The 20,410-nt window shown below is 39.5% G+C and overlaps 1 protein-coding gene across 4 annotated transcripts in view; it reads right to left on the bottom strand.

Moving 5' to 3' along the window:
• Mhcl (Myosin heavy chain-like) overlaps positions 1-20,410 on the bottom strand; it is a 303,279-nt gene that overhangs the window by 90,025 nt on the left and 192,844 nt on the right. For all 4 annotated transcript variants that reach the window (XM_083128453.1, XM_083128454.1, XM_083128455.1 and 1 more), the window contains one exon: positions 19,414-19,557. In XM_083128453.1, the coding sequence (XP_082984579.1) occupies positions 19,414-19,557 (144 nt within the window). The remainder of the gene's footprint in view (positions 1-19,413; positions 19,558-20,410) is intronic.

Here is a 20,410-nt window from a genome sequence, read left to right as displayed (position 1 = left end):
ACATTTGTGTGTCTTCAGAAAGGGTTACATTCCCTTACATTCCAGATGCAAAAATGAGTTGCAGAATTCAGCCGTTATGACGAGTCTGCAATCTGCGAAGTTCTCCCGGCTTTCGTCGCTGGACAACTGACTTCAAGGAAGACACAGTAAGGAATAATGGTAACGAAACGTCACATGAACTACAACACGACCTTCATCATCGCAATCAGCGATGTCTTTACCGTTCCTCCAGCACTTCAGCGGTCGAAAACACAGGCTCCTCGTTTCCCAATCTCATTCTGGCACCATCAAGACCATGACCATGCATCATCTTCGAAACAACGCTAGGCATTGTACGGTGCATCTTGTGACATATTGCGAATGACTGGACGCTTCCGTATCCATCTGCTCTCCGTCATGAACTATGCGGACACGGAACAGGTTCGCCGTTAAGCACACCACATGTTACTCAGATAACAAGTACAAACATGGACGAAGTGGACAAAGCTTAATGTGTGCGCCCATTCCGGAGTATATCAGTGACGACGTTACAGGGTGTAAATAAATGTGAATGCCACTCCAAAATATATTCTTTCCCCTCCCCCTCTACCTACAGTCATTTCTTCTGGCACTATTCTTAAAGTGTATTTAGAAGAGTTAGATAATAATTTATTTCCTAAAGTAACTTCAGAAGGCTCTTAAATCATATACATGTCTTGGTTTTATTATTAAAATCATGACAAGAATCCTCTTGCACAGCCAAAACAAATTCCCCAACATGTCTTCTAATAACCCTGTAATAGAACATACTGTTGAAATTAAACTGTTTACTTAAAACAGATGAAAAGAAATCAACAAATGAAATCTAATTGAAAGCCATCGCTATACGAAAAATGTCTAACTGGTTAAGCAAAAAGTGAAACGCGTTTTCATATTCTGATCGTGACAAAGAAAACAAAATACCCGGACTTTTCCAGGTTTCTTGGATATTTTCATCAGGACTTCCGGCTAAGTGGGAGGGGCTTTATTGAAACAATTCATGATCCTATTGCTTATCAAATATGTACAGCATAACAAAGAAGACATTTGCAAAATTATTAATAAAAATAAACACATCATCAAGTTCCAGTGATTGACTTGATTTACTTTACTTCGCCTTTGTCACTTTTGGTAATCGCGAAGATGAGAATGATTAACGATATAGTAATACTGATGAAGGGACACTCACAAATAATACCCATGCCAACGCCGGGATTCGAACCCGGGACTCCAGACGTCGTAGTGCGCTGTGCTAACCACTCCGAAGTTCCAGTGGTGTTTTTCGACATTTGGTGGCCATTCTTAGTTGTAATTTGCTTACACAGAGAGTTGAAATAGAATTTGGTTGCGATAAAAATAGTTGATATTTTATTTAGAAAATCTGATGATATTTTTTCGAATAAAACGGCACCTACTGATGTGCGCACGAGTGCGCATGTGTGTTGTGCAAGATACTAGGTTCGATTCCAGGTAGAAACCTACAATTTTGTGTATCGGGAAGACAACTAAGCTTTTTTTAAAAAAATAAGTCAATTGGTGATTGGAGATGAGGTGCTGATCACGCTTTATAGCACGGTGGAAACGTGGTCACTACAGTGTTACAACCCATGGCGTCGTAGCATGCTGTCCTAACCACGTCACTTTTCCCAAGCTAAATTTAAATTACTGTTTTTTTTATGGTATTAATTAACATCACTAAATAAAGAAAAATGTATTTTACACTTGAAAGAGCCTAAATCTAACATACGACGGTGATATCTTATTTTCATTATTTTTCATAAAGTATCTTTAATTTCCGTTCACTAGGTGGCAACACTGGGTCACCGGAAAAAAATCATACTAATTAACAATCTCAGATTTTAGACTACACGTGACGATAATATCTTGACAGAGTGAGAGAAGCACCATTTGACAGCCAACAATGCGTTAAATTCCCTCACACGAACACACAGAAGTTACACTTGGTGAACATGCCAAATCAAGAAATTCTCTTTTACGACTATGTATCACATCGTAAATAAGAGGAATTCTAAGAATCATACAAGCTGGCCTGCATACCACGCATTTTATTTAAACGTGCGGTCTGTATGTCTCGCAACCCTTCACCTGGCTAAAGATGGCCTCATACTGGCGGCTCGCAGGTAACATGATTGTCCCACCGTGAAAGTTTTAGACCACAAAAACCAGTGGAAGCACGGAGAGGTTCGGATCCCACTTTAAACTGTAGGTTCAGTTCCGATTAGCCTATAAGTGCAAAGAGTGGATTTAAAAATTCAAAAGCGCGCGAACACACACACACATGCACTGTGCTGTGCTGGACATCACAACATGCTTTCTTTCGTTCCATACACTTCACACTACCATTCATCAAAGCACATGTTTTTCTTAAAACAATCAAATGCTGACCAAAGCAAAATTTATTGTAGAAAAAAATTATGCACTAAAACATAACGTTTCCACCCTCTAACAGGGTCTTCTTCAGACAAAGATTCACAATCAGCATTTGATTGTTTTAACATGGAAACAAGGCTTAACAATTACATTTTTCTTCCTTTGAATTTCCATGTCCACCAACGTTTTGCAACTAATATTTTATTTTTATGCAGTTCGACGAGCGTTGACTTACCTGTTTTTCTTTGTCCTCACCCTTCATTTTTTAACATATCACAATATTTTGAGCATACCTTATGATGAACACAATAGCAAAACAACTTGAAGAGTATAGGGATAGGATACGTCACACACACCACAAATCACGTCTGCGTTCCATACCCGGTGGAGGCGTATAGTGGTTCGCATACCCCTTTAAACTGTAGGTCGGTCCCGATTAGCCTGTCTGTGCATGAATTGAAAAGAAAACCTCGTGCGTATGTTCGTGTACTTCGGTTGCAGTTCGCATTTTTTTTTCATACATTACAATATCTCAAAAATGTGACGTACTTGAGCGGTGCGAAAAAGTGCAAAAATGAAAAGATGTTTAGCATCAATAAGGTGAATTATGATTCAGATTTCTTCATTACAGAAGCTTCTTAAAAAATCAGGAAATGCCGAGGTGTAAGAGCTAACCAGAATTTAAGTTATAGAAATTTAGGGGTGAGGGGGCTACTTTCAGTTCTCTGCAAAGGGGGGAGAGGAATCCTTCGTTATGCCACTGTTTAACAAGTTAGTTTTGAACCAACGCGTGGATGGCGTACGCAAGGGAGGAGCTGCGCCCCGCCCGAAATTTTGAGAAAATGAAAATTTTCAAATGAAAGTAGTAACGAACTTGGGAAAGCCTTAAAATGACACCCCGATATATTATTTTTTTTGAACAACTTTTAGAACGAAGATTAAAAATTACAATTATTTTATTGCGTATCCTCCCCCGGAACGCACCTACGCAATATCCACCTTTCCAATTCTAGCCCCATCCGAAAAAAGAAATCCCGTGTAGTCTGGTGGTTGGAACGATAAATATTCGTCTTTGAAGAAGAGTCGAGGCACATTTTATGTCCACCAGTACCGCAACATTTCACATTGTGACTATTATATAGATAGACAGACTGTCTCTAAATGGTTTTCCAAACAGAAAAGAGAATCCTGAAAAGCTCATTCAGATAGATCCTCGCATGATGAATTGGAAGAACCTGGACGTGAAGAAGCTTCAAAGGCGACTCACGCTGTGCAAATTGGTTACTCATATCAGTAATTCACAAGTGTGATTTGGGAGGGGAGAACGAACTTGTATAACATGTTAAATTTCTTTTTGTGAACGTCCTTTAAGTGCCAAGAGTTTCTTCGTTGGGAAGGTTCGTTTACCCCTGCGCCTTCCATACGTGGAATTCTGTCCACCTTTGGCAACTGTTCCTGCGGGTGGCAGAACGCCAGAAGGGTAGGTCCCTTCCCTTGCACCGGCTGTGAATTGATCTATGCAGCGGTTGGAACAACTCCAGCACGTACTTTCCCAACGTTATCGCACGTTCTCCCACCAATACTTCCATGAAATGGAAAAAAAAAAGTCGTATCCTCCGCAGGTAACAAAGAACTAGGCGTCCTAAGAGGGAATCGCTAAACAGTTTGCACCAACACGTTACGAATCGCCACCAGAGGCAGATCCAGTTCTGAGAGGTGAATTTCAGTAGTGTACTTCACCTCATCAAACCTAGACTTGCACTTCTTTATAAAGGGTGTCTCAGAACAGAGGCGTCTTCTCAACGCATATGAAGAAATTAGAATGTAGAAATGCTCATTAATGTCGTCGCAGAGCAAGCTGTGCTTTTTCCCACAATTGACGCATGCGCAGCATGCACCGCATGCGTTCAGGAGACGCCTCTATCTCAGAAATGTTTTCGCTTTTGAATCCACCCTCTGGGGCAATTCGCACATTACGGAGAAATTAGATAGATAGCAAACGCTTGGCAACATTGTTAATATTATTTTCCATAGAGCGATTTACGGGGCAGCAGAGCGCTTTTTGTGTTTGTGCGTTTTATAAAAATAATGATTCTTATGTTGTGCGTCGTTTGTGCCGGCATCATTATAAACTGGCAGGAATGAGAGACGTCCCAAGCGCAAATTTAATTAAATATAGGGTGAGAAAGTTTGAAAACACTGGAAGCACTATGACAAGCAAACCGCCGGGACGTCCAATGCCATCAAGATCGAACAGAAACGTTGACCGTGTGCGCCAGTCTGTTAGGGAGGATCCTCGCCAATCGTTAAGACTGCGTGCAGCAAGTTCAAGAATAATTGAATGTGAAAACATGAACGGTCACAATTTGTCCAATACTCTTTTCCACAAATAAAAATTTAAGCTTTCTTTTGGTGATAAATTTATCTTTATACAAAAAATTTAAGTATTTACTTTAATAATTTTAAAAACGAAAATATTTCTGAGACACCCGTTATAAACAAACATGACTGTAAACAGGGACCAATCTGACTTCTACGTTCTAGAGATCATTGTTTGCAGAAATAGGGACCCAGGGATAGGATTCATGGTTATTACTGTATGTTGTTATCGTAATTCCTCCATTGCCACGGTAAACTGATCAATCAGATATTAGGAATAAAGTGAATAAACAAAGAAAAAAAGCCTATCCTCTCAAGGGGTCTCGGGATCGATCCCCATTTGCGACATATTCCGATCGAAATTTAAAGTGTAGGTGAAGTTCCGATTAGCCTACCTTGAGCATAAAGTGGACTTAAATCTAACTTTTTAAAAAAAAAGTATTATCGAGCCTGTTAAACTTGGTGAAAAAATGCAGAACATTTTAGTCTTAAAAAATATTACACACATTAATTCATCCAAAAAGACTCCCGTAGATCCGCGCCTGATAACCCCTTGCACAAAAGCAATAGCTACCACTTCGGTGATCGAAGATTTCCGGTTTTGAGTCCTGTCTCTCGGCAAAGGTGTTACTTTGCGAGTGCATCTTCATTAGTTTCATGAAATCATCATGAAATAGGTTTTGTCTGAAAACATCACAACAGGGAAATAATGTTAATAATAATTACGCGCAATGTTTGAACTGTCGTGATTCCCTCGACGACTGCCCCTTTAATCCCAGATTAAAATACATTACACCCCAACAGCGTCGAATCTGCAAAGTTAATAAATCGCAATGAAGTACTTGGCTCTTCGCCAACGGGTAGTGTTACTTTGAAATCGCGTCTCTTAGTTCTCTTGCTTTCCGATTAAGAAACAACCCCTCTCGGTGGCTCGAAAAAAAAACGTACACCCAAAAATAACTTCCCCCAGAAACTAAACGTTGTTGGCTCTTTATATAGCCACTTCCAGAAACTGCCGGTAAACTGGAGTTTTCCACCCCCTAACGGCATTAAACGGCAAACTTTCAAAAAATACTGGCTTCTTCGGCTTGCTTCTGTAGTCACGTAGCACAGCGTTGTAACAAGCCACACTGAAATCTGCATTAAAAAAAGAAATACACTGGTATAAAATAACAATAATGTTAAACAAGGAGTCTACTAATAATGCAATCTAGAGCGCGCTAACTCAGACCTCAAAATGGGGTGTAAAGGGTGACCCTCACTTTCACGTAGTACACCCTGGACTGCATTCTGCAAACTAACGAGGCTCTGGCGATTGGACTCACGAAAAGTATAATCCTCTGTGAAGCTCATGTTGTCTCTCTTGGGTCATTCCACAGAATGTCATCACAAGGTGGTTGCTCGACCATTTTTGATTTTCTTCATATTTGGTATGTTGAACCCCTTAGAAAAGAGAAGTCAAAAACAGCTTTTAAATTTTTTTTATCTGTTGTGGTTTTTAAGTTACAGGGTGTCGAAAATCGCAAAATTGCGCAATTTCACGAAAAATCAGCTTTTGCAAAATATTTAATATCTTCATAACGAATGAAGATATTTTAAAAATTCCAAGTTTATTGGAATCTGCATATCTTGCAGTACTAAAAAAGTTACATGGTTAAGTTTTGTAATAAAAAGCAACCTATGATCAGTGTATCGGAAATATCAGAACAAATTGTGTAAAATCGCTGAGTTTTGGTTTTTCTTTATTATGAAAGGGGGACAGATAACATGTTAATTTTATTTTTATGTTGTAGTAGTATGTTAGTTAATTTACCCTAAAAATAAGCAAGTTGTTAACTGCTCCCCTTTCTGAGATACAAGAGCTTAAATATCGGAAAATTAGCAAAAAACAGCTTTTTGACCCCCCTGTAACTCAAAAGGGGGAGCAGGTAGGATTACCAAATTTTGAAGATGCTTCATATGAATGAGCATGTTCAAAATCTCAAAATTTGGTGTTGTTATTCAAACTACTTATGGAGATACAGGCATTTTCCTTTATGACATTTCAACGTCAATTCGTTACATCGCTAGAGAAATAAAACTCAAAAAAATTTGTTAAAGTACAAATATTTTTATATTTTATTCTGCTCTGACACAAAGAAAACATATAATACAGATTTCATTAATATTTTAGGTGTTTTTTTAATCAGCCAGTTCAATAAGCGCTCATACTCTACAACTTGGGGACTTATCTCAATTTAATAAAATAACCATTTTGTTAAACAAAAAAGAAAATGTATAATAGTGTTTTTTTTATTGATGAGTAGGTAGGATTAGTTGTGCAAATGTACAAAATTGTGATAAGCCATAACTAATGGTAAAAACAATGTATATTTCCTCATTAACAAAGTAGGGGGCTATTATTTCATGGTCTTGCATTTAAGCAACTCTCAATTGCTTCACTCATCTCTGGTTGGATGTTATGTACTCTTCCTGTAGGTGCTGTTACCTCTAATGGTGATAAATCCTTCAAAATGTTTTTTGATTTTACCCACACAGTCATCCTTGGATAATTTTAAACTTGTACTTGGACCACAAGGATGAAAAAAGTGTACATGGAAGTCCTGTTCATGTTCACATATATCTTTGACGACTCCCAGCCACCACTTTCCATCATAAATACATGCCACATGGCTGCCTATTTTAACAGACTCAAACAATACATTGTAACCACAGTCTTCCTCAATAGAAATTCTCATATCTTCGAAGTTTGCAGAAAATTATGTCTGACTGACTTTGATAGTGGTCTCATTAACAGGGACAAAACTGTGGAAACCTCGAGTATGCTTTATTGTAATAGATGAATGAAATCTTTCAGCTAGGAATTCAGCTGTTTCTTCAACCTTTTCTTTAGTAACATATGAATATTTTACCCCTGGTATATTATCTCTGCAGAAAGTAAACATTTCTTTTGCTGTTGCAGAAGCTTGCGTTTGTGATATCGGCATCATTTTCCTTTTTAAAATACACAACAAATGGATGAACTGTAGCCTGAGCATTTACCCAATGGTAAGATTGAATCTCATCCTGAAGGATGAAGGTGAAGTTCTCAGCGAAGTCTCCTTGTACTATGCATTCATGTGGTTTGAGATTACTTTTTCTGTCTTTTATGTACTGTGACTGCCTCTTAGCAATATAATGATGCATTCTAAGTTTCATAATCTTGTTTATCCGACATAGACAGTAGCTCACAACGTTCAGTTGTGGTCCACTGTTTGTAGTTAACAGGTGAATCAAGCAGTTCATTGTCAACATCTATGGCTTCACGCAGGTACTGGTGGAACAACTCAGTCCCTGGACAATTAGGACAACCACGAAGCATACAGTCTTCATTCTCTATACTGCATTATCTTGTTATTGCTGCAGTTAATGTGAGTCAATGTGTGATATTATTTCTTAAAAATCCAACCTCTAGGGTGTGAACATTATTTTTAGAATTTTTCCTGTTTCTTATACCAGGAGGCATATGACGAATTGACGTTGAAATGTAATAAAGGAAAATGCCTGTATCTCCATAAGTAGTTTGAATAACAACACCAAATTTTGAGATTTTGAACATGCTCACTCATATGAAGCAACTTCAAAATTTGGTAATCCTACCTGCTCCCCCTTTTGAGTTACAGGGGGGTCAAAAAGCTGTTTTTTGCTAATTTTCCGATATTTAAGCTCTTGTATCTCAGAAAGGGGAGCAGTTAACAACTTGCTTATTTTTAGGGTAAATTAACTAACATACTACTACAACATAAAAATAAAATTAACATGTTATCTGTCCCCCTTTCATAATGAAAAAAAACAAAACTCAGCGATATTACACAATTTGTTCTGATATTTCCGATACACTGATCATAGGTTGCTTTTTATTACAAAACTTAACCATGTAACTTTTTTAGTACTACAAGATATGCAGATTCCAATAAACTTGGAATTTTTAAAATATCTTCATTCGTTATGAAGATATTAAATATTTTGCAAAAGCTGATTTTTCGTGAAATTGCGCAATTTTGCGATTTTCGACACCCTGAAACTTAAAAACCATAACAGATAAAAATAATTTGAAACCTGTTTTTGACTTCTCTTTTCCAAGGGGTTCAACATACCAAATATGAAGAAAATAAAAAATGGTCGAGCAACCATTTTTATTTTTTTGTGATGAAATTCTGTGGAATGACCCTCTTGTGTGTTATCACAAGTCATCCTCATCTTCGCAATTAGCAAAAGTTGCAGAAACACGAAGTAAAATAAATCAATCAATCAATCAGACTTGAAAATACAGCGTTATTCAAAAAGAATGGTACAAAAGTAAGGTTAATTTATTTTTAAGTGAAAAGAGATACAAAAGCAATTCTGGTGGGAAAGAAGAAAGGAAGGTTGTAAATTTATAGCCTGTGGTTGTTGTTGACGTAAAATCCGTTAGAGGCGCTACTTGTTGTTGATAGCTAAAATGGCAATAACGAAGGTAGAGCAAGCATATTGCGTAATGGAATTTGCACGAACAGGGGCAGTTGTTACAGTTCAGACACACTTTCGTGCGAAATTCAAGAAACGACCACCACATAGACACTGCATTACACGCTGGGTGCAGAAGTTCGAATCAACTGGATGTCTGTGCAGTAGAAAAATTCCCGGTCGACCAGGAACGTCGAGGGAAACAGTGGATAGGATTCGTGCTGCTTTTCAAACGAGTCTCAGAAAATCGACAAACCAAGCAATGAGTCTCAGAAAATCGACAAACCAAGCAATTAATGTGCCACAACCCACTGCATGGTGTATTCTAAGAAAGCGTCTATGCTTTAAACCATACAAATTGCAACTCATGCAGGCACTGAAAAACGCAGATATGCCAAAACGCCAGACCTTCTGCATTGAAATGCAGAATCTGTTCGAAGAAGAGACATCTGCAGTGTTACCCAGGGTGCTCATATCCAACATTTGTAATTCCCCAGGTAAATTTACAACCTTCCTTTCTTCTTTCCCACCAGAATTGCTTTTGTATCTCTTTTCACTTAAAAATTAATTAACTTTACTTTTGTACCATTCTTTTTGAATAACCCTGTATATATGCACCTCAGCCATGGGTCTATGCTAAATTGCAGAAAACTTGTGCAACCCTACATGAAGAGATCTACTAAGGAAAAGTAAAAGATATCAAGGTTTTCCTTTGACTTTATTGTAGATTCAGATTGTGTTAATTTTGCTCCTTTGTGATTGGCTCTAAGAAGCGGAGATGTGTAAATTTCTAGTTTACACTAGTTTTGACATCTGATCCTTTACAATTCATTTACATTTGACGAATAAGTTGTAAGCATTGTTGCCTAAATGTTATCTATTCGTCGCCAAATGGCGTTCAAATATCTAAATATACAGGTTCAATTCCGAACCCTTTTCAGTACCCTGCGCACTTGTTAATTGTATGGGTGAGTTAAATCAATTGCTAATTTAGCACATAATAAAGTCATGCCGGTCCCGGGTTCGATACCCGGTGGAGGCACATAGTGGTTCGGATCCCACTTTAAACTGTAGGTCCAGTCCCGATTAGCCTTACTGAGCACAAAGTGGACTTAAAACACCAAATCAAACCAAACTAAAGTCATGCCCTATATGAAACCCAATATAATAATAATAATAAAACAATATTAAGGGGAGGAACCAAGAAATTTTACTTTATAGCAGAATGACCTTAAAACCACTAAATAGAGGCAGTCTATATTTCAGTAAAAAAGAAACACTTAACAAGTAACGTTTTACTCTCTATCAGGGCCTTCCTCAGAATCATACCCAAACTAAAATCGTGTTACTATTAAACAATCAGGTTTGACATGCTGTTTTAAAGATTTGATCAGGACTTGATAACAAAGTTTTGTCTGAATACCATCTTCCCACGTAGATCTAATGAAGAGATGTGTTTTGGAAATGGGGCATTGGCTCCTCCCCCTTCCAAAGACGAAAGCCCTGAAGCAGGCGGAACATCTGCGGCATCCTTTGAAGGCACAGATCGCTTGTGTGGGGCAATCTTCCAACGTTGGCGGCAAAGACCTGGGGCAATTAGAGTATGCTTCCCAATTCTCTCTTCTTCTCTCTCAGATTGATATGTTCAACCAACTTCGCTGATGCGATTTCACACAAGGTGAACATTTCGTTCATTTCTATCGAAATGCCTTCGATTTGATTTCATCTTTGGTATTTAGCGTCGCTTTTCTGCCAATTTTGGCTAATAGCGAGAATGAGGATGAAAGGTGATAAGATAAAATTCATGAAGAGGCAGTCACAAACGCTCATGAACACAACACAATACGGGCTCCAGAGGATATGTGGATCCAAACGCCAGTCTCTTGTAGGTCTGCTAAATGCGGTCCAGGATGTACTACTAGTTTGACATTTGAGTATCATCATAAAGGGTCACAGCCTTAACCCCTTCAGTGAAAAGAACTGGATAGATAAATGCCAAACTGTGCATTTTTTAGCGTCCACTAATGAATCTCATCTATACGTCATCACGATTAGTAAAAAAAAAACGGAAGGAAAGCTACGCAAAAAAGGGGAAAATATAAATATAACCGCAGTGGATTTTTCATTTTGTATTTTTGTTATTTAGCGTCGCTTTAATGTTACTTTTTGCTAATCGCGACGACGAGGATGAGTGACCATATGATCAAAGTGAAGAAGGGACACTCACAAAGAACAGCCATGCTCAGGCTGGGATTCGAACCCGGGACCGCTGTGCTAACCATAACGCCACAGAGGTCGGCCTCAGTGACAATGAATTGTGCGCATGAGAAAATGTTTTCTACCTGAGAATTATGCAACACGGAGAACAAACATGAAGGAATCCAAGTTTTGCTTGCATGGAAACACGTCTGTGTATGACTAATGAGTGAACACTGTTGTGCCTAACCAAGGTGTCTACCAGTCAAGAAAGTCAAGAAATTATGCTTGTGGTCAAGAATTTATGCTATTCTATGAGGTATAGTGAATTTACATTGTTATATACCTTTACTAAGATTTAATAAAATTGAATATTTGTAAATTTAAAATTGTATTGAATCGTAGTTAAGATTGTTTCACTTTGTTTAAGAATTACGTGAATATTCCCCATCCAGGATGAAGCCTGAAGCATTAATTTTTACATGCATTAAATTAAAGCAAGTCTGAATCTTCAGTTTTCATCTTAACCGGCCATGTGCTAAGGGTTTTTCATTGAATAAAAATACCTATATATTTTCTTAATTTCCAACTATACCTAAGTAGGGGGCGATTAAATAAATGTTACGAAAATTGGGGGAAAGGGTCAGGAAAAAGGAAAGAAAGGTTAAGAAAAAGTCATAAAAAATTCAAGAATTTTGAATTTGTTACTTTGCTCAACAATCTGCTAACGGGGTTATCCCTAGATAAGGAGAAGAGCATCAAATGATCCAAGAGATTGTAAAATATAGGAATGACTACTAAGATTCTTTTCTTCGAAAATCTGGGACACAACTGTGTGAACCATTTGGACACATATCCCTTATTGAAACGTTGATCATCCAAGAAATAGTAGCGGGCACCCGTGGCGGAGTGGTTAGCACATCGCGCTACAGGGGTCTCGGGTTCGAATCCTCCCCTGCGCATGGATGTTTGTGAGTGTCCATTCATCAATTTCATCATCTCATCACTCATCTCCATCTTCGCAAATTAGCCAAAAGTGGCACAAAAGGCGAAGTAAAATAAATCAAATCACAAAAGAAATAGTAAAATTTTCAATGACTTCTTTTTTCCTCCTTGTTCGCACTAAGGAAACGCTGGCAGCTTCAGTTATTACTTCAGTTCTCAATTTATTATTCTGTCTATTGTGCTATTTTGGCACCTCCATTCTCTTGTACTATTTACAAATGAAACCTGCTGAAACCCAGCAACTTCCTTGTGCGTAGCGGCACGGCCTCGATTGCACTCAGGACCAAGCGTGCACTCCATCCCCCCCCAACACGTGCACTGATAAAATAAATCAAGCAGCCAGGAAGTTGAAGGGTGCTATTCCCGCATGAAAAGCCTTCTGGCACCGCGAGTTCTTCTGGATACTCTGCAAATCTATTTTGGTTCTCGATCCGTCACTCCGATGTCAATATTGCTGGCCACCTGCGAGACTGTTGGTGGCTCACGTGGCCATCGAACTAAATTCGTGTCTCCTCTCGATGCAGCCTAATCTGCTTGCATAAATAAACCTCTGGTTATCTCTTGTGTGGGGGGGGGGGGGGGCAAGCAAGATCCCTGGGAGCAGGCTCACTAGCTGAGGGCGTTAAGCTTATCGCCCAGTGAGACACTGGGCGAATTTGCAGACTTCTGGCACGGAAATTCCCGCTTTGGTTGCGAGTAGTGGGCGTTACACCATTTGATTTCAATAGAAGCTCTGTCGCGTTCTGTTGCTGCGTCTCAGTAGGCGCTAAGATTTACGCACACTACAGCGAATGGCGCGGAATTTCCGTACCAGAAGTCTGCAGCTTGACGCCCACTGAAACACGGAAATATCCGGCAACAGAACTTCTGTTGTCTGCTTCTATTAAAATCAAATGGTGCAACGCCCACTACTGAGAAAAGCGCGGAACGGAAGCTGGAATTTCCGTGCCAGAATCCAGCAGGTTATCGTAAAGGCTATCGCCCACTGAAATGTCGGATGTGGGTCTGTTGAGTTCTGTTGCCGCGTTTCCGGCGTATCAAGCTTAAAGGTTTCTACGGTGGAAATTTTCCGTTGGCAGCGTCTCCAAATGCTCTCTCGTGTAATTCCGCGTCTCTTCCTTTAGCTCCGGCAAGCGTCGTGCTCGGCCCCGCTGTAGCCGAGCATGGTAAATGTTCCGCTCGGCGGCGTGGTTCGGAGCGAGGCGGAGCGGTACATGGGCGGACTATACTCGAAAAGGCACATGGAATTTTTCACTCGGAGGTTAGGTGTCGCCCATTTCCGGCGTCTCAGTGGGCGATTAGCTCTAAGTGGTCAACTTTCGATCTCGTTACCGAAGTTACCGGGTTCGAGCGTATCAGATTACGTACATATTAACCACAAATTTTAGCGCTATTTCTTCGTTTGGAGAGAAGTCAGGAAAGAGGACGACCTAAACCGACCATACTGAATTCCCCTGAGAGAGAAGATTCGCCGAGATTAAATTTCTTTCATTTCTAGTAAACATTCCACCTTCCAACCTTAGGCATTTAAATTACGCTAATATTGTGAACAATGCATCAACACTTCCCTCAAATTCTTTTCTTTTTTTTTTTTTTTTTTTTTAGAAAAATCAGCGCCACTGATTTGTACCTACTACATTTTAATAGGAAAGGTTATTCCTCTCGGTTGAATAGCTATCGGCTTTCAAAATGTAATACATTAATGTGACGCATTTTTACATCTCACTCGGCCACCATTACGTCTGCACTCGTGATAGATCTCGCTTCTGATTGGTTACACTACGCGAAATGATAAGAAAATTAGGACCGATTCTATTTGTGAAATATGCTATTGCATCAAAATGCTACAAGATTTCTTCACTTTACACAGTACAATTCGATCGTAGCAGAAATGTTACGAAAAATTCCAAGGAAAATGCTTTCGTCCAAAGTAGCCTTGCTTTCAATTCTGTATAGATATCTGTGATAGAAAATAAGCTTATTGCACTACGAAGCTATCACAAATACCCAGTTAGCAGAAAAAGTAAATCACACGAAGGTCCGCTTTAGACAAAAGCATTTTTCTAAACATTTATGCCATGACCAAAATGCTACCGGGTAAAGTGAGAAATCTTATAGTATTTCAGATGCCATGGCACATTTCATGGCATTTCTCGAGGATAGAATCGGTACTATTGCCATAGCATTTTTTCGTAGCATAACCAATCAGAAGCGAGCTCTAGGTCACGAGTGGAGATGTAATGGCGGCCGTGTGAGATGTAAACAACGTATCACTTCACAGTTTTAAAAGCCGATAACTATTCAACCGAGAAGAATAGTGTTTCCTGTAAAATGGTGTTACGTAGTACAAATCAATGGCGCTTCTTAAATACATATTTTATAGCCTATACATTGTACACATGGAAGAATAAAGTATTATTAAACACCGAATACTAACTCATTTCATGTGCCTTTCGTGCTGTATATATTATGTAACGTTCTCTGCACGCTTCGCATCGCATCGCAAATGCTAACTGGAATGTCGTTGGAAATGCTTCCGTGTCAAGTATTGTCTGGTTTTTAAAATAAAAAAAAAAATCTAAAATTTTTGAAAGCATTTGTGCTAGCAAAAATGCTAAGGGAAATGACCAAGGATCACTTAAATGCTCTGGAAGGAATTTTAAGAGATGTAAATTTCAGAATTTGAAATAGCATACGTTGTAGGATTGTCTAAACACGTTAGATCTTCAAAAAAAAGTATTTGATAACGCAGGTCAAAAGTCCAGCAGCCCTTCCAGCGCCCTTCTGGCACAATGTCCATTCCTCCTAACACACACACAAGCACGCGTAAGTCACAGAGCAGATAACAGCGAGCATGCAAAACCGCACACAGACAATGCTAACTACTCTTACTCTCTCCAGCCGATAACATTCAATCCGCAAGCCATACTGGAATTCCCCCTCCTTGACGGCGCAGAACGTATCCACGACAGAGACGGGCTGTACTCCGACAGACATCGCGGCTGAAGATCCACTGGAGACAGGACAGCCCACCGTTTCGAAGTAATCCGCCGCATCTGCATACTTCTCTTGAGAGCAGATCCGACTGTGGGGGTGTCGGAATCTGGCTGTGACGCACTTCTACCCAACTACTTCAAAATAGCATTAGGCAGAAATGCCGTACGCGGGAATTGATCGGGACTCTAAGGGCGTTTGCACACGCACCGATAAAACCGGTGTCGACTCTGACACCGATATCGTGAGCACCAGAAATCAACGGGGGTTAATGGCACAGCTGCACACGTGGCCCTGTACGATACATTTTCCGGAACGACCACCGACAGGTCGGTGGCAGTGGGAGCTGCCCTCGACAAATCGGCAGTCGGACAACCCCCGCTGCACCTCAGGTAATGAAAAACAGAACATAATTTTAGCTGTGTCAAGAAAGAAGTTGTCTTGTAAAGTGGAGGAAGGAGTCAGCTGCCCATCATTTCCTTCGCCCCTCCAAGATATCGGCGAGAACCCCGATTTTATCGGTGCCCGTATAAAATCCGTCGTTGTCGTCGCTGATAACGACTTTGACAAAATTTCGGTACGTATGCAAGCGCTCTGAGCCTCCACCAATAAAACTTACTACAAGTCGGCATTGGATGCTCCACTCCAGATTCCATATTTTGGAAAACTGCACTTTGTAATGACATGAGATCATTACTCAGTCCTCTTTTATATTAACTAACTATATATGTGCGTGCAGTCTTTGGGCTCGTGCTACGAGATGCCCGCTGGTTCGAGTCTGCTTGGAGGGAAGCGTAGCAACTTTTCTCCTGAGATTTCGGCCTGTGTATGGGAACGGTGGTTACCCACCATCGTGTGGAAATTGGGAAGCTACGAATGAGTAGCGTAACCCGATCGTGGAAAACCTACAGCAACGACAGCCACCTCGTAGCTGGTTGGTTGATCGCCCACCTCTGCCGAGGCATGTGGAATTGAGGCCGGCAGTCGGTAGGTAGGCCCTCAACCTCAAGGGCTGTTGCACCACGGATTATTATTATTACCTATATATCTTTATTACTTACTTTAATTAGACTGACCAAGCACCTTACCACAATTAAATCAGCAAGTGTCTCTGATAACAAAATCTCCTTATCCAGGTTAAAAGCTGAGGCTGTAAAGGAGCACTCAGTACATATCGTCGGTCCAATGACATAACGACCTATCTCATTTTTTCCAACTTTTCAGGAGAAGCAAAAAACGTTTTCGCACACACTTTCGTAGATGTTTGTGAGAAAACTATTTACCCCATAACAAATTTTGTTCTGTCATTAAATTGTATTATGTTTCTGCTGTAAAATAGTGTGGTTGAATGTTACATGTGTTGCGTTACATGCTTGAAATTTCATAATTTCTTGACATACGTCGGTATGTCAGATCAAAATAATTACTCACACAGAAATATCTTTGAGATACGCCATGCAAATCAGTATCAAGTTACAGCTTCATGATTTGAGAAATTTTCTTTTTTAGTCAAAATGTGAGCAAAACTATATAATATTTATGATTTTATTGTTGATGACGCTTTTTTTTCAAAGTGAATGGCTATTTTTATTTTGAAGTTCTTTAGATTTACATGCTTTAAGTACGTGTACAAATTACAAAACTCTTCACTACAAGTACAATTAAAAAGCTATACATGCGTATATGTAGCTATAATTTGGCTACATTACATAAACATCAATAAAACATTTTTGTGGAATAGAGTGGAGAACAGATTCAGTGATTCAAATTTGCGTAAAAGTTTTTGCAGTCACTGTCTAGAACAACGGGAAAAGGACCTTCACACATTGACAGTAAATCTGCATATTTCTCTTGCGCTATTTTCAGATTCTTTGTTCAATGGAGGTGACATTCTTGCAGCTATATCTTTAGTATTACATCTCCTTACTACGATTTTTGCGGGATTCTCTTGCAGTAAACTTGTTTTTATGTAGATAGTATATGGCTTGTTGCTCTGCAATCGTAGTTCACGAATATCTTTCCAACTGAACTTAATACCATCATCGGTCTTCTTAAGCTGGAAAAGCCTCAGATCTTCAGCAATTGCCTTATAATTCAGAAAATCTTCCATCTGCATTGTGTGCACGATGAAAGGATGGTTTCTTCGGGCTAGTTTTATGATGGGTACAAGCTGAGAGGGGACAAATATCTCTCCAACTTTTCGTAACGATCTGGAGATTGCACTGTGCGCAGTCTCTCCCTCGGTTTGCCCATGATGAGGCTCAAAAAATCTGAGCACAATTTATTTTGCATAAGCGCAGCCACCACAATCCTATTCTTGTTTTGGCCAACACAACTGTCATCATTTAAGTGAACTGTATTCTTCTTTTCTTGGTCCACTTTCATTAGATACTGGTAAAGACATGTTGCTATTTCACATGATCCACGCTTGCTGATTTCTTCATGCCACAAGAAACAATGACAATTGTTCGTGTTCAGTTCATAGACAGTGAAGTTGTAGTTAGCCAGACGTCTATTGTAGAACACGGATGAGTGGTTCGACATAGGCAGGTGAATAACTTGTTGCAGATCAAAAACAGCAGAACAGGTCGCTGTAGTCTTACTTATTGCTTTCAGTTCTCTCACTTTACTTTTCTCTGCAACGTGCTGCTTAAATTTATCTTCTAGCTTCATTTTATCTTCATCAGATCCCGCATTGTACGTAATGCATAATCCACACTGATCTTTTTTGGGTTGATGAAATGCAAGATTCATACCCTTGAAAACATTTGTGTATGTTTGCAAAGATGTTTGACATGTTGTGTCGATCTCTTCCTTGTACATCTCATATATCTTCTTTACAGTTAAATCAGAATGCAGATACTCCTTTGTTGAATATTTTCTACAATAGTGAGACTCCATTCGTGGAAAGCGAGTTATGTGATCTTCTACTATACTCCGTTTCCTCTCGTCATTTTCTTTCAAATGTTTGTATCTTCCACCTCGTTTATCAGTTAGTAATATGCCTGTTTCTTGAATGTTGTTCACTGTCGTACGTATAAATCGTTTCCTAATTCCAAGAGTATTCAAAAACATCTTCTTGCAAACCTTCAGCCTTCTTCCATCCAGGGAAAGATAGTAAAATTGTGTTTTTCTACGTCTCGATGCTTGTTTTGAGGTTTTTTGTCTCGTATCTTCTACATCAACGTGTCGTGCTACGTACTCCCTTTGACGTTGCAAGTTTCCAAGATCGAAAAATCCATTTAAAATAATTATTCGTGATTTCTCATTGTTCTTCCGTACATAACATGTTCTTCCCTTGTGGGTGCAGCCTGTGCAGGGGGGTTTCAGCAATCTTCTTTTCCTAACAACCTTCCCTGTAGTTGAACTATCCTCTGTTAGACCGTTTCGCTATTGTTAAAGATTGTGACCGCTGATTTGTAAATACTGAAATATACATTTCTGCATTTCTTTATTTTCCTCTTTGTGAGTTTATTGGCCCCGATTGTTGCATTTTTCTGCTGTAAGCAAAAAGAGATACGCCAACTTGCGAAACAGTTTAGGATTTACTTTATCTGACATAACGACGGAAGTCAAGATACGCCGCTATGTCATACCAAATTTTTTAACAAATTGAGATACGCAAAATCAAAAAATATTCATAACTTCCTTATTAATTGGATTTGAGTTACGCCGATTTGCCAGGTGATGCAGGGCACCGGTATGATCACAACGATGTTAATAACTCAATTTCGCAAAAAAATGAGATACGTCGTTATGTCATTGGACCGACGAATGATGACAAAACAGCACCACAGAGGATGATACTGATTGTAGATCCAGACACCGGAGCCTCGCTGGCCTGCAAAAATGCAGTTTACCGGATGTATACGTTCATGTGGAACCTTCCGAAAAGGTCACCCACTACACCCCAAGGATAATAATATAGAATGAAAGGCGCCTTACCGTTTTGGAGCGTAGTTCCTCCTCCGTCCGATGCACATTGAGCAGTGGGGTGACTTTCACCAGGAGGCGCCACCAGGGCCATTCACGGACAGCCATGAACTTCCTAACATTCCGCTGTATACACCGAACGGCTAGGTCCTGAATCTGAAAATTAAAGAAGAAAGCAACGTATAAATAAGTCTATTAAAAGACAACAGTGGATGAACGCAATGCGAAACAAGAAGGGCGGATCTGGGATCTGTGCAACTGAGTTGCCACCAAAAGTGGTGTAACACCGTAACTGGTATAACAGGACACCAAAATTGGTGTTGATCGTCGCCAATTCCGCATAACGCCAAAAAGGATGTCCTGTTACCCCCACTTTTGGTGACAACTCAGCTCCATACTTTTTAAAGTGTAGGTATGCAGTTTACTATGAGGGGATACGATGTGCGTTTCATCACAAAATAAATCAAATGTATATTTATTTCCTTTTGATTGATTGATTGATTGATTTAGTTTATTTTACTTCGCGTTTTGTGCCTCTTGGCTAATTTGCGAAGATGGGGATGAGTGATGAAATGATGAAATTGATGAATGGACATTCACAAACAACCATACCCGACCGGGATTCGAACCCGGGACCCTTGGCGTCGCAGCGCGATGTGCTAACCACTCGGCCACAGGGTCGGGTATTTATTTCCTTTTGTCGTTAAAAATAATTTAATGTTGATTTTTACGGTGCTGGAAAACTCCGTAATAATAGTTATAATCTAAATGGAAGATGTTACGTTTGAGACTAAGTAAATGTCAAACTCATATATTTTTCAGAAAATCACCGTCAATATAAATATTGTAGAACTACTTCCATTTCACCAAAAAAAAAAAAAAAACTACCAATTGTATTATTATGATCAAAGAGTCCTGGATTCGTTTCCTGGTGGAAGTACATTGTACAATGGTTCGGCTACTTTGAAGGTTCAGTCCAGGTTGGTTTATATGATCACAAACTGGGCTT

This window comes from Lepisma saccharinum, chromosome 9 (assembly GCF_977018435.1).
Source record: "Lepisma saccharinum chromosome 9, izLepSacc3.1, whole genome shotgun sequence".
In the NCBI taxonomy this organism is placed as follows: Eukaryota; Metazoa; Arthropoda; class Insecta; order Zygentoma; family Lepismatidae; genus Lepisma; species Lepisma saccharinum.
The sequence above is the reverse complement of the archived record's forward strand: the minus strand, read 5'-3'. Positions and strand labels throughout refer to the sequence as shown.